General features: G+C 40.6%; 1 protein-coding gene across 5 annotated transcripts in view; it reads right to left on the bottom strand.

The window, feature by feature from the left end:
- LOC122990057 (transcription factor COE3-like) overlaps positions 1-14,860 on the bottom strand; it is a 164,110-nt gene that overhangs the window by 17,630 nt on the left and 131,620 nt on the right. For all 5 annotated transcript variants that reach the window (XM_044363187.1, XM_044363189.1, XM_044363190.1 and 2 more), the window contains exon 11: positions 13,775-13,863. In XM_044363187.1, the coding sequence (XP_044219122.1) occupies positions 13,775-13,863 (89 nt within the window). The remainder of the gene's footprint in view (positions 1-13,774; positions 13,864-14,860) is intronic.

Below are 14,860 nucleotides of genomic sequence, written 5' to 3'. Positions count from 1 at the left end.
ATCACTGCTCCACCTCACAGTTACTACGACGACGACCGCTAGATGATCTGTCAATCAAACTGACTGTAGCTGGTTTTTGGAGGACAGACTCACTGCGGGATGAGAGTAGTTCTGTGTGAGGCAGACGCTACTGAGCATGTGCAGGAACACGGTTCCGTTAGCTTCGTTAGCTTGTTGTGCTACATATCACAACCTCTGGTGCTACTCTCCAGACACTGAAAACATGACGCTGTTATTAGTCTTTAACCAAACTCTTCATGATGAAGGAACATGTCATGTGACTCATTGATGTGTTTTTAATAACATATATCAGCTTTAATACACACTTGTTAATAAATCAGTTCATTGTTGGGAAATCAGCAGAATGATCCTTTAATAATACTTTGTCTTTTTTAAAGTGAGCAGCCAAAAAACAAAGTAAATCCTTAAAGAAACATTTGCAAACTGGGTCGATTCATCTGCTGATAAAGGTCATGTGAGAGGACTGAAAGCTCCAGAACGGCTATAAATTCTGTGGTAGTTGAGTATTTTTACAGTGTGGCGATGCTCCTCTAACCTGAAGTGAAGGACGTGATTATTAATGTGTAGCTGAAGCGTTTGAAGTGAACATTAGAGATGCAGCTGCTGTGAAACTTTGAGAGGAAACGTTTGCTTTTGTCTCTCCGGGCTGTCAGGCTGTCAGATCCGACCCGCTGCTGTTTTATTTCTGCGGAGCGGAGACAGAATGTGAGCTGCTGTGATGGAGGGAGATTAGCGGGGATTTCTACTCTGGATTCTACTCAGTTTTTTTATTTTATTTTCCTGCAGCGTTCCAAACAACTTCAGCGTCTCCTGTGACTCAGAGGAGAGAAAGAGCCGTAAACCACATTGTTTTCCTGCCGGCCAATCAGAGTGTTTCCTCACTGCTGGCAACAAACCGGCCTTCGACAGGGAAACACACACACACACACACACACACACACACACGCACACTGCTCTCCATTTCCCACGACAGACGATGACCTCGGAGGAGTCGATCCAACACACAGAGATGGAAACAGAACAACATCCAGAGTTTTTTCTCCTCAGAAAAACTCTCCACACCCACCAGCAGCTCCGTCTCTTAGAAATGACGTTCACATGTGACTGAAACATACTCTGCTGTCCTGTCGGGGGGGTTTTATCAGTGTGTCTTCTTCACGCAGGTTGATTTTCCCACAGTAGAGCTCGTCAGTGAACGCATCACGTTTCAATTAATCGATTAAAGGAGCAGTTCAGCGTTCAGGTGGAAATATCAGTGCGTCCGGTACAGAGACGAGGCCACAACATGGTTAGCGTAGCTTAGCACAAAGACTGGAAGCGGAGGGAAAGTGTTAGCGTAAAAAAAATCCAACTTCCAACTAATGCAAGTCGTCTGATTTAAATGTAATTATTGATGAACCAGAAGCTCTCTGTATGACATCATGTGTGTGTGTGTGTGTGTGTGTGTGTGTGTGTGAATGAATGGCCTCCTGTCAATCAAACCCCCCCTCAGCTTCCCTCTCTATTGTAGGACAATCTGTCAGCCTGCTACTGCCAAGACTGTGTGTGTGTGTGTGTGTGTGTGTGTGTGTGTGTGTGTGTGCATACATTTGTTAACATGTGTGTATCCATGTAGTTTCTACATATGTAACATTTACAGTATTTACTGCATGTTTGCACACAGATGACGTCTTTTTCTTCCTTTCTTGCCTCCATTTTTTATTTTTTCTTCTTCTTCTCGTTCTTTGCCTCCTTTATTTTCTTTCCTGTCTTTCATCATCTCCGTTCTTTCTTTTCTTACTTTCCTCCATTATTTCTATTTTTTCCATTGTTCCTTTCTCTTCCTTCTCCTCTCTTCCCATTATTTTCCTCTGTCTTCTCCTTCCTTGCCTCCCTTTATCCTCCCCTTCTCTTTCTTTCCTCCACCTCTTCTTTTCCTTGCTTCCCTTCTTTCCCTCCTCTCATTTTCTTCCTCTCTTTTCTATTATTTTCCTTCTCCTCCTTCTTTCCTGTCTTGCTGTTCTCTCCTTTCTCTTCTTTTATTCCTCTCTTTACTTTTCTCACAATCTTTCTTTTCCTTTATTTTCTTTCTCTCATTTCCTCCCTATCGTTTCTCTCTTTTCTTTTCTTCCTTTTCATACTTGCCTCCACTATTTCCACATCACACCCTTTCATTCTTTCTTTCCTCCCTTTGTCCTCTTCTCTCTCTCCTTTCTTTCCTACCTGCCTCCCTTTTCCTCTCTATCCTTCCTCTCCTTTCTTTTTTGTCCTTCATTTCCTTCTTTACCACCTTTCCTCTTTTTTATTGTTTCTCTTTCTTTCCTAATTTTCTCTCCTTCATTTCCTTCCTCCCCCTCTTTTCCTCATTTCTTCTTATCTCTCTTCTTCTCTTTCTTTCTTCTTCTCCTTTCCCATCTTTTATTTCTTCCTTACTTGCTTCTTTTTTCTTCTCTCTCTATCCTTCATTTCCTTTCTGTCCTTTCTTGTTTTTCTTATTTGCCTCCTTTATCACCACTTTTCCTTCTCTCTTTCATTTCTTCTTTCCTTCCTTTTCCTCTTTTCTATTGTTCCTTTCTTTCCTCACTCTCCTCCCTTTCTACACTTCCTCTCCCATCTTTCTTCTATCCTTCCTTCCTTGTTGTTACATTTTAACTACTAAACTACTACAACTAAAAACCCAAAACGAGTCGTCACACAGGTGAGAGGACGAGTCTGTCAGTGTGTGTTTGTGTGTGTGTGTGTGTGTGTGTGTGTGTGTGTGTGTGTGTGTGTGTGTTCCTCCGCTGGCTTCATTAATCTCCATTAGAAAACAGAAGTTAGTTAATGTCTCCTTCACTCGGCTGCAGCAGCAAGACGCCACGAGGCAGCAGCTGCCTGTCACACACACACACACACACACACACACACACACACAAATTCAATCTATTGTGGTGTGTGTGTGTGTGTGTGTGTGTCGTCCTTCTATTTTCATTAGGTCCTGACAGACACAACAGCCTTCTCAAGTTAATGACGCCTCCGAGGCCTCGCTGCTGGATCTCCGCCGCCACTCAGTGTGTGTGTGTGTGTGTGTGTGTGTGTGTGTGTGTGTGTGTGTGTGTGTTTGTGTGTTTGTGTGTGTGTGTGTGTGTGTGTGTACAAGCATGCGTTCATTTGTTCTGGGACATTTTCTAATCTGTAAAACATGCTCACTAACTACTGCAAGTACCAAAAAACCCCACAAATCCACCACAGAAGAAGAAGAAGAGGAGCAGCAGCAGCAGCGTATTGGTCCAGTCTGAGCTGAATAATCAATAACTTCTCTCTGTCCCTGATCACCTCTGATACACTTCCTTAAACAGGACTCTTCCTCATATTACATTATTATCATCATATTATATTCTCTTTTGATTGATTGATAAATGCATCAGAAGGTGACCTGATGAAGCCTCTTTGCACCTCTTCATCACATTTTTGTAGTTGTTTCTGTGTTTATCAGCTTGTATCTTTTGCATATATGTAAACAGTGTTACAGGTAACTAAGACACCAACATGAACTCACAATGATTCTGATTTTTGTAGTTTTCTATTATTTATATTCTGATGTTAAACATGGACAAAGTTCCAAAACTTGAGGTGAACGCTGCATTTGTGACAGGTTTTTCTATCAGCACTCTTTTCTGTGGCCTTGGTTACTAAGGTGGTTACTAAGGTGGTTACTAAGGTGGTTGCTAAGGTGTTTCCATGTGTTGTTCAGCTCCAACATGTACGGATGGATTTGAGAAGTTGACATTTGGAGTAAAGAAGGAGAAGAAGAAGTGAAATCCTGCTACTATAGTTTGTTTACGTAGCCTCCGGAGCCGGAGGAAGCTTCCTGAAGCTGACCAATCAGAACAGAGCGGGCTCATCAGGAGGCGGGGCCTTAAAGAGACAGGAGCTAAAACGGCCTGTTAGAGACAGAGGCTGAACTGAGGGGCTGCATAAAGGACCAGTAGAAGATAAATAAGGAGTTTTTATTCCAGTAGAGCCCCAGAATATAAATATAGAGCTGGAAATGCAGAATATATGTCCTTTAAATGCTGAAAAAATGCTTAAACATTATAGTCAAAATTAAACAAATGACACTTTTTCTGACGTGCTGCCTGCAGACACTGAACCACTGCACTGACCTGAAACCAGCAGCCGACTAAACTGATCCAAAAACTGAAGGATGATGTGAAAAAACGCTCAAAAATACGTCAAGTATAAAATCTACACATCTTCTTGTTGACAAACTACAGCAGTAAAGTCATAAAAACCAGCAGATGAAGCAGTTTCCATGTAGTGTGTCAGTGTTTGTTGTCTTCCTGTGTGTTTCCTGCTCTCACTGAACAAAGTGATGTTGATTTCTGTGTTTTTATGCATCAGATCCAGTTTCAGGCCTCTGAGCTGCTGCTGCTGCTACTGCTGCTGCTGTTGGATGTGTTGTTATCTGTCAGAGTGCCTAATTGCCTCCACGCTGCTCCGCTACACATCCCCATTCACACCATTACACACACATCAGCTGCTCAGCCACACCCTGCGCACACACACACACACACACACACACACACACACACACACACACAGACAGCGCCATCGGATTCCTGTCAGCGCAAGTGCCGGCAATCAGAGCGCCGGGCGCTTTAACGGCGCTGAAAGGCCTGCCCCGATCGATACGGTAATGCACTGGCTCCCGGTTATCATCATCATCTCTTATCACTGACCCACACCTCCGAGGAGGGGGGAGGAGGAGGAGGAGGATGGAGAGGAGGAGGGAGATGGAGGAGAAGAGGGTCTCTGGGTGTTTCCCTTCAGCTGTGAGGAGATGGATGATTCGGGGTGAGGAGGAGGAGGAGGAGGAGGAGGAGGAGGAGGATAACTGGACATATAAAACTCCTCCAATCTGATTCTGTCAGAGTGCTCACAACATCTGGTTTATGATTGGCTGAAGGAGGACAGGTGCGTCACATGACTTCACTGTGTTTAAAGAGTCGCTGCTGTGAAGTTGTTGTGAGAGACAGACGGCGTTAGAAAGTAACTAAGTACTGCAATTAAATACAGTTTGAGGTACTTGTACTTTACTTGAGTATTTCCATGTGATGCTACTTTATACTTTCTACTCCACTACATTTATTTAACAGCTTCAGTTACTTTTCAGATGATTTTTACATTAAATAATATATGATTGAGCTCAGAAAGTACAAAGAATTAAAGATTCCTGAGCTTTTTGTCCTGTGTGTGTAGCTGTGGCTCCTCGTCAGGTTACAGATGTTCCAGTTGTTCCACCAAATAAATAACCGTCTGAGGCCCGAAGAGGTAAAACTGTCCAATATTTCATGACTTTGGCTCCTCTTCCTCCTCCTCCTCTTCCTCTTCTTCCTCCTCCTCCTCCTCCTCCTCCTCAGTGTTGAGTTGATTAAACCCACTGAGAGTCTCCCTGCAGCACATGTGTAGGTGTGTGTGGATGCTTGTATGTTTGTGTGTCCATGTGAACATGTTAAAGCTCCACTGCTACTGTACAACTACTTTACTGTCACTTTCTCTCTCTATTTACATTAATAAGCAGGAAACAAACATTTCTATGGGTCAGTGTGACCGCAGATTCATCGCCACTGATTCTGCCAGGTCGGGTAGCTCGGATCCAGCTGCTGTTAGCATGAATGCAACAACTATCTCCAATACTTTTAATCACTTCTTTCCAAAAACACACATTAAATGAAGAAAAGTAGCTGCTTCATTTTTACATTTGAGTAATTATCTCCTATAAAAGGTGTGTAAATTTCATCTGTAACATCAGCCGCCATGTTTTCCTACCTGTCTTATGTTTGACCTCTGACCTCTGCTCTGATTGTATAAAAGTCAGATGCCGGTGGTGGAAGAAGTATTCAGATAAAAGTAAAAGTAAGAAATACTGTTGTATATGTAGAGAAGAGCAGACAATTTAAACAACAGTTAGAATATTAAAATATGTTATTTCATGTCTAATCTTCATGTGAAAAGTAACTAAAAGTACCAATACAGCAATGTACAAATACTCCTTAACTGCTCCATAATACTTAAAGTAAAAGTTAAAGAACATCAGTACTATGAGCTTTATGTAGTTAAAGTATCTTCAGTAATTAAAGCTGTTAAATAAATGTAGTGGAAGTATAAAGTATCATCACATGGAAATACTCCAGTAAAGTACAAGTACCTCAGAGTAGTACTGCAATACTACTCAGTACTGAGGTTTATGATTTATGAATTAATTCTGATGCTCTAACTCTTTAAACGCCTCTAAAAAAAAAAAAAAAAAATCTTAAAATTAATTACTAAATCAAAACACAGATGGTGTCGAGACGTGATTCATTTATTTTTGCTGTGAAAATATTTACAGACGTCGTATTAAATTATTGTTAAAGTAACAGAAGAGGCGACAGAAATATTAAAAATGTTGGATTTGGACCAATTTAAAGTAATTATCTAAACTGCAGGAATGTGTTTTTAATTTCCTCACATTCTTCTTTCATTTTTACTTCGACTTGAACTTTAGCAGAAGAATCAGATGATCAGATTAGATGAACATGAAGCGTCTGCTTCTGACACCTTTCATGTTTTACTTTCTGTCAACATGGTTTTTATTTTTTAATTTAAAGGATCATTCCACACATGAAGATGCTGGTTAGTCTTCCTCAGTGGTGGAAATAGCCCTGATGATGTCACAGTGATGTCATCAGTTTGAGAGTTTGAGAGATGTGTCTGTTTTACCTGCAGGGAGGCTTTAATGAGAAACACTATCCAGGTGCATTATGGGAAATGTAGGATCCAGTGTTATTGGAATTTGACCGAAACTAGAGAATAAAAGTCAGGATTTAATGTTTAAAGACTTTATAGAAGAAACTCTGAAGCACTGCAGTCTAACTTTAAAATAACTGTGGAAGAAGTACTCAGATACTTTACTGCAGTAAAAGTACCAATACAACAATGTAAAAATACTCCATTACAAGTAAAAGAATCCTACTGCAGTAAAAGTACATAAGTATTATGAGCTTGATGTAGTTAAAGTATTGCAGTAAAAGTACATAAGTATTATGAGCTTGATGTAGTTAAAGTATTGCAGTAAAAGTACATAAGTATTATGAGCTTGATGTAGTTAAAGTATTGCAGTAAAAGTACATAAGTATTATGAGCTTGATGTAGTTAAAGTATTGCAGTAAAAGTACATAAGTATTATGAGCTTGATGTAGTTAAAGTATTGCAGTAAAAGTACATAAGTATTATGAGCTTGATGTAGTTAAAGTATTGCAGTAAAAGTACATAAGTATTATGAGCTTGATGTAGTTAAAGTATTGCAGTAAAAGTACATAAGTATTATGAGCTTGATGTAGTTAAAGTATTGCAGTAAAAGTACATAAGTATTATGAGCTTGATGTAGTTAAAGTATTGCAGTAAAAGTACATAAGTATTATGAGCTTGATGTAGTTAAAGTATTGCAGTAAAAGTACATAAGTATTATGAGCTTGATGTAGTTAAAGTATTGCAGTAAAAGTACATAAGTATTATGAGCTTGATGTAGTTAAAGTATTGCAGTAAAAGTAGTGGTTTGGTCCCTCTGACTGATATATTATTATATATGACATCATTAGATTATTAATAGTGAAGCATCAGTGTTAGAGCAGCATGTTACTGTTGTAGCTGCTGGAGGTGGAGCTAGTTTACACTACTTTATATACAGTTAGCTAGTTTAGTCCAGTGGTTCCCAACCTAGGGGTCGGGCCCCTCCAAAGGGTCAGCAGATAAATCTGAGGGGTGGTGAGATGATTAATGGGAGAGGAAAGAAGAAAAAACAAAGTTCTGATACACAAATCTGTTTGAAAAGTCACTAAAGCTGTTAAATAAATGTAGTGGAGTAGAAAGTATAAAGTAGCATCACATGGAAATACTCAAGTAAAGTACAAGTACCTCAAAATTGTATTTAAGTACAGAACTTGAGTAAATGTACTTAATGTTACTTTTCACTGCTAAAAACTGAAATATGATATAAAGAATAATAAATTGTTCAGCTTCAGTTCTATTATAATTTAAAAACATTGTTCTTGAGGTTGAAAAAGCTCAAATGAATTGATGAGAACATTATTTTGTTATAAGTTTTGGTTTCACCTGAAAGCTGCATTAGAATAAAGAAAAATGATGCTGGATTTCAAAATAAAATGAAAATAATGACAATAATCTGAAGCTAAAGGCTGATCTCTATCATTTAAAACAGGGATTTTGAATTTTATGGCTGAATAACAGACATGTTTTTGTGTTTTAATCTGATTCAACTTAAACAAACAACCTCTCACTTCTCCTCTCGTGCATCTTTTCCCCCAAAAAAGGTAAAAAAAAAAAAAAATGGTAATAAAAAAACATTTCTCGGAGGCTGCACCCTCGCGGCCTTCATGCCCTTGCCCTTCTTCCGTCCATCTCTTGACATATTCTCCCCTTTTTTTTCCTCCTTTTTTCTCTTTCCTCTATTTTCTTCCATTGGTTTCTAGGGGCTTAATTACGGGGGGCCAGCTCTGTGGTTGAGGAGGTGCGGGGCGAACAGGGATCAGCGTGACCCTGGAGGAGAAGCCATCAGACAGCGGCCTTAACAATGATAAATCACCCCGAGCAGAGCTGCAGCTACAGCCGCCCTGCGCCAGCGCCGCCGCCCCGCTGATCTCTATAAAATATGGATGGACCTGAGCGCTGCTGAGGAGGAGGAGGAGGAGGAGGAGGAGGAGGAGGAGGAGGAGAGCCGCATCGCGCCGGATCTCCAGATTAGCGATTATCAGGGGCAGAGCTATTCTAATGATGTGGGACATGGTGTGGGGTTAATTCCATTCAGAGGAAATGGATTGAAATTCAGCTCATGAATTGAATATTGCTCATTATTTTCAATAAGAGCAGGAAATTCTCCTCATTCATGAAGTGGGCTGGAATTAATAATCCCTGAACGGACGGACGCCCTGCGAGTCAGGATGGTGGCGGGGGGGGGGTGGGGGGTGGGGGGGGGGGTTAGCCATCAGAGCTAAAGGTGCAGCGCGTCAAACACGTTTAATCTCCAGTTAACGCTTCACAAATACACAAAAAAAAAACACTCGAGTTTAATCTCTGCTGTTAATTTTAGCATCAGTTGTTTGTTTTACAGTTTTGTCTCTAAAAGGTTGGTTTGTTTTCTACAACTGAACGTCCCTTTTTCTTCCAGAAATCCACATTATTCCCAGTTCAGGATGTTGAACTGGGAAACACAACCCTTTCATTTATACCTTCAAAGATCTTTAAACTTGTCATATGCAGATTAAAGCGGAATAATCATCAAACAATTTAACTAAATCTGATCCTCAAAAAGGCCGAAGTAAAGCTGTAAACGCTCCTCTGCTGCTCAGCCGCCTCTCACATCCATGATTAACTGTTTCAATTACTTACTGTCTTTATTTCAACAAAGCAGGGCTGCAACTAATGATTATTTTTATTATTTATTAGTGCACTTGCTCTAATAAAACATCAGAAAAGTCTCATCACACTTTCCTACAGCCTGGTGATGTCATGTTGTTGTCCAACAAACTGTCTAAAACTTCAAGATCTTCAGTTTATTACAATGTTTAAGAAAACGAAGAGCAGCAGATTCTCTCATTCAAGAGGCTGAAAAAATGATAACTGATTAATTGCTTAATCACTGCAGCCCCTAAAACAAACCTCCTCCTTCACTTTCAGGTGAATGTGAAGCGTTTCTGTTGTTATTTCAGAGCTGCAGGATGATGTCTGACAGTCTGACAGTCTGACAGTCTGCGAGGCCAACTGGTCACTGCTGACCTCTGGGGTTTCTCCTGGATCAGGTTCAGACCTCTAATTTCATTTCCAGTCTGGCTCGGCTGCAAGCGGACACCTCAGAGTCCGTCCAGCAGACACAAAGAGGACACGAGCAGCTGAACCCGTCACATGACTGACTTACAGGAAGAAACTAAGTATATTTACTCAACTACTGTCAGCGATGCAAAACCCTGCTGCAGTAAAAGTACATAAGTATTATGAGCTTGATGTAGTTAAAGTATTGCAGTAAAAGTACATAAGTATTATGAGCTTGATGTAGTTAAAGTATTGCAGTAAAAGTACATAAGTATTATGAGCTTGATGTAGTTAAAGTATTGCAGTAAAAGTACATAAGTATTATGAGCTTGATGTAGTTAAAGTATTGCAGTAAAAGTACATACGTATTATGAGCTTGATGTAGTTAAAGTATTGCAGTAAAAGTACATAAGTATTATGAGCTTGATGTAGTTAAAGTATTGCAGTAAAAGTACATAAGTATTATGAGCTTGATGTAGTTAAAGTATTGCAGTAAAAGTACATAAGTATTATGAGCTTGATGTAGTTAAAGTATTGCAGTAAAAGTAGTGGTTTGGTCCCTCTGACTGATATATTATTATATATGACATCATTAGATTATTAATAGTGAAGCATCAGTGTTAGAGCAGCATGTTACTGTTGTAGCTGCTGGAGGTGGAGCTAGTTTACACTACTTTATATACAGTTAGCTAGTTTAGTCCAGTGGTTCCCAACCTAGGGGTCGGGGCCCCTCCAAAGGGTCAGCAGATAAATCTGAGGGGTGGTGAGATGATTAATGGGAGAGGAAAGAAGAAAAAACAAAGTTCTGATACACAAATCTGTTTGAAAAGTAACTAAAGCTGTTAAATAAATGTAGTGGAGTAGAAAGTATAAAGTAGCATCACATGGAAATACTCAAGTAAAGTACAAGTACCTCTAAACTGTACTTTAGTAAATGTACTCAGTTACTTTCCGTCACTGCTTGTGATGAAGCTACATGCTAACAGGCTCCTCTGAGCTAAGCTAAGCTAGGCTAGGCTAACTCTGTCCTGGACGTGTCTCTCAGGTAATTCCAGACCAGTTTCCATCTTTCAGATGAAATCAGCTGAGTGGTTTTTCTCCTGGTTGCCATGTTGTCACCAGGTTTTGTTTAGGTGATCACATGGCGCCCAACAACAAATCAATCTGCTCAGGCGCCGCCTGTCGAAAAAAAAAACAAAACAAAAAAAAGCTCGCCGTCCAAAAACATCTCTCTCCATCCCCCTGCTGCTGTCCTCTGCGGCGGCGGCGGCGGCGGCGGCGGCAGGTGAAAACAAAAGAGAAGTGACAAGCCGAGTTAACCCATCACAGCGCGGTCACATGATACACGCCGTCCTGCCACCTCACCGGCTACGACACAAAAGCTTCTCCTCTCGCTGTCGAAAACGTCTGAGAGGAGAAAAAAAAAACCCCTCTGTGCTCTTATTGAGTTTTCTCCTGAATAAATAAATATTTAAATGGCCGACAGGAAGCAGAGCGGGAGGTGGAGGGTGTTTGACGTTCCACTCTGGCTGCAAATCAGGCCATCAAAGGGGCCAGACAATGTATGCTCACTATTAGTATCAATTTACAAATAAACTGCTTTTTTGGTGACTGGATCTCCGATGTCAGATTTTGATAAATGGTTTCAATTTGGCAGCTGCTTTCGAGTGTCAGAGCCCATCTGACGCTCGCCGCCCGCCGCCGCCGCTCGCTGCCTCAAAGAATCTGCTTCAGTTAGCCTCGCAGGCCTGCAGCGGCCAAAATAATCTCTTCATACTAACCAGGGCACCTGACGGCCGCGTGCACGTGTGCGCGTGTGTGTGTGTGTGTGTGTGTGTGTGTGTGTGTGTGTGTGTGTGTGTGTGTGTGTGTGTGTGTGTGTGTGTGTGCATACTAATGTCTCTCTGTGGGTAAATATTGAAACCAGGATCTTGTTTTTTTGTTTTTTTTTAAGCAGATTTCACTCCTGATGTTTTTCTACACAAATCTTAAAGGAGCATTCCTGCATTTTTTTTTTTAGCTTGTAGCTACTTTATTAATCCTCAGAGGGAAATTTATTCATCGCAGCAGCAATAAAAGAATAAAATAACACGACAAGAACAAGAACTAAGAGAATAAAATGAGAGAAGGGACGAGATGTGTAAAAGGTTTTTACAGCATCAACTTCAGATCAGCTGCTGCTGGTTAACACATGTTTAAATGTGATCAGCTGATCTCCTTTATTTCAATACAGCAGCGGTGAGCAAACAGTGGTCCGTGGACCAAATCTGGCCCTAAAACAAAAACCAAAGCTTTTGGAGTTTTTCCCTTTTCAACATGACATCAAATAACAATATGAATCCTGATAAATACGAGAACATCTGATAAACTGACTCTGAATCTCAGACAGGAAACAGATTTCAACCATAAATGTCTAAGATATAAATTACATTTCTAATCTTATATTGTAACACAAGATATTTACTTTAGTTTATAGGTTATGTTATATAAAATAAGCTGCTGCCCTCAGTTTATGAATCAGTTTAAAGCTGCAACCACTAAACTATTCTCATAATTAATTAACTGATTTGAGTCATTCTTTAAGAATAAAAAGTCTCGACATTCTCTGATTCAGCTTCTTAAATGTGAATATTTTCTGTTTTTTTAGTCTCTATGACAGTAAACTGAATATTTTTTACTATTTTCAGACATTTTATGGATCAAACAACTAATCAATGAATCCAGAAAATTACTGGATAATGAAAATAATCATTAGTCGCAGCCCCTAAATCTGTTTTATTCTTGAATGAATTAAAACAAACAAACAAACAAACATGTTGCTTTGACAATAGTAATAAACTGGCTGTGGTTGAAGCTGACGGTTGATGAAGGTATGATGATGTCATCTGTAAGCACCAGTTAGAGACAGTAAACTGCTCTTCATGAAACTAAAACCTCCACAGTTATGAGACAAAAACTGTCAATATAGTGAAAACTACGGCTTCAATTAACAAGATTCATAAAGTCAGAATTTAGTTAACAAGACAAAAGTTACTGTAGATTAATAAAGACTTATCAAATTATTAGAAGTATTGTTAGAAAAACATGTCAAACATCAGATAAATCACTTTTCATAACTTTGCATGATGTTTTTTTTGCATCTTCACACCTGAACTTGTGAACTCTGAACGTTTTTCTCGTCCTCATTAGAAACTGAAGGAAACGTTCAGGTTCATGTGATAAAAAACAGATAAAACCTGCAGAGACGATGAAACGTCCTGCCAGGTTTTAGTCCTTCAGCTGAGATCAAAGAGAAAGCTGCTGTATCTGATATTTACATCATCAATAAGGTATATTGATCAAATGCCAGTTTTTATGTTGTTATCTCAGTAAACTCACATTTACTGGAATAAACTTGTTTTCTTGCATCTCAAAGAAACTCTGACAAACCTGCACCGTCCTGACCTCTAACATCACAGCTTCCTTCTCTGCCTCTCAGCCAGCGACTCGCCGCCATCCAAACCTTCCTCCTCGCCAGTCGAGGGGAAACAAAACGGCAGGATTTGCTCCCATAAACAGCTGTTTCCTGTTTGAAGGATCAGGAACAATCTGCCTGCTGGCAGCAAAGACGGCCGGCGGTGCCAAGAGTGTACCGAGCAGAACCAACAAATCCAATCAGGCAACTCAACTTTGGTCCTGAGCTGCATTAAATATACAAGCAGCCTTATAATTCATGCGGTGCAGGTGGTCTACGGCGTCCACAGAGGGACAAACAGCCACTTCAGCTTGAAATCAGCCGTTAATGTGGCTGTAAAACCTGATTAAAGACTCAAACTGCAGCTCTGACTGACGGCCCGTACCTGCCCCACTAAACAAACTTCACTTCCCGGGTCATGAATCTGACCTTTGACCCCTGACCTGAGGACGCCGCAGCGTCTCCACTGACCTTAGGTAACCTCTCGGGGTCCCCGGGGTGGCGAGGGATGACCTTCTGTAGCCTCTGGAAGCCGTAGTCGATGGTGGGCTCGTTCAAGGCTGCGGGAGGAATAGAGAGAGAGAGAGAGAGAGAGAGAGCGGCGGTTAGAACGACGGCTTTCTGATCATCAAACCGTCTGAATGAAAGGAGAGAAACAGCAGCGACACCGCTGCAGGCAGGAAGTGATGCCTTGCTCAAAGGCTGAAGGAAACTGCAAGAATCACCAACCTCTGAAACCCTAATTTACACCTTAAAGCTTAGATTAAAACATGTTTTTTTCCCACATTGTGCCTCAAATAGACACAAAGTACATTATTGTCTCATAATAAACAAACATGAGGAGGATTCTGATGCAGATTGTGTCCCTGAGGTTCAAAGAACTAATACAACAACTGTGTATCTATAAGAGAAGAAAGGTTACAAGAAGATAAACATATAAATGAGACCAAAAGTAGTAGTAGTTCAGATTAGAGTATTTAGCTGTTAGTCTGTATCAGTGCATGAAGTTAACGAGCAGATATCAGCTGATCAGCTGATCGATCATCATCAGAAACCTTTGACTTCATATGAGAGGAGCATCGAGTGGTTTTATTCCACTGCAGGTGAAAACATGTCCGACCTCTCAGTGATCTTCAGTCTGTTGGTTCTTATTAACAGCGAACACTAACAGAGAGAGAGAGAGAGTCAGTGTCAGTTGATCTCTCTCTCTCTCTCTCTCTCTCTCTCTCTCTCTTATCTCCCTGCTGTTTATTAAGTGTGAGACCTCACACTCCACCTGTCCTCCTCGCTCTGCCTCTTCACCACTAATTCAATTCAACCTCCCCTCTTTTTCTTTTTCTTTTCCCATCCACTCATTCAGCTCCGCAAACAATCTACCCCCCCCCCCCCCTTCTTCCTCCTCCTCCTCCTCCTCCTCCTCCTCCTCCTCCTTCCTCCTCCATACGCAGAGCTGGAGAAACACCCGGAAATGAGTTCGGGGAGATACTTCTCCATAATCAAGCCCATTAATCATAAAAGGCTGTCAAATTTGACTTTGGGGACAATTTGTCAGCCGAT

This window comes from Thunnus albacares, chromosome 10 (genome assembly GCF_914725855.1).
Source record: "Thunnus albacares chromosome 10, fThuAlb1.1, whole genome shotgun sequence".
NCBI lineage: Eukaryota > Metazoa > Chordata > Actinopteri > Scombriformes > Scombridae > Thunnus > Thunnus albacares.
This window is presented reverse-complemented; position numbering and strand designations above follow the sequence as displayed.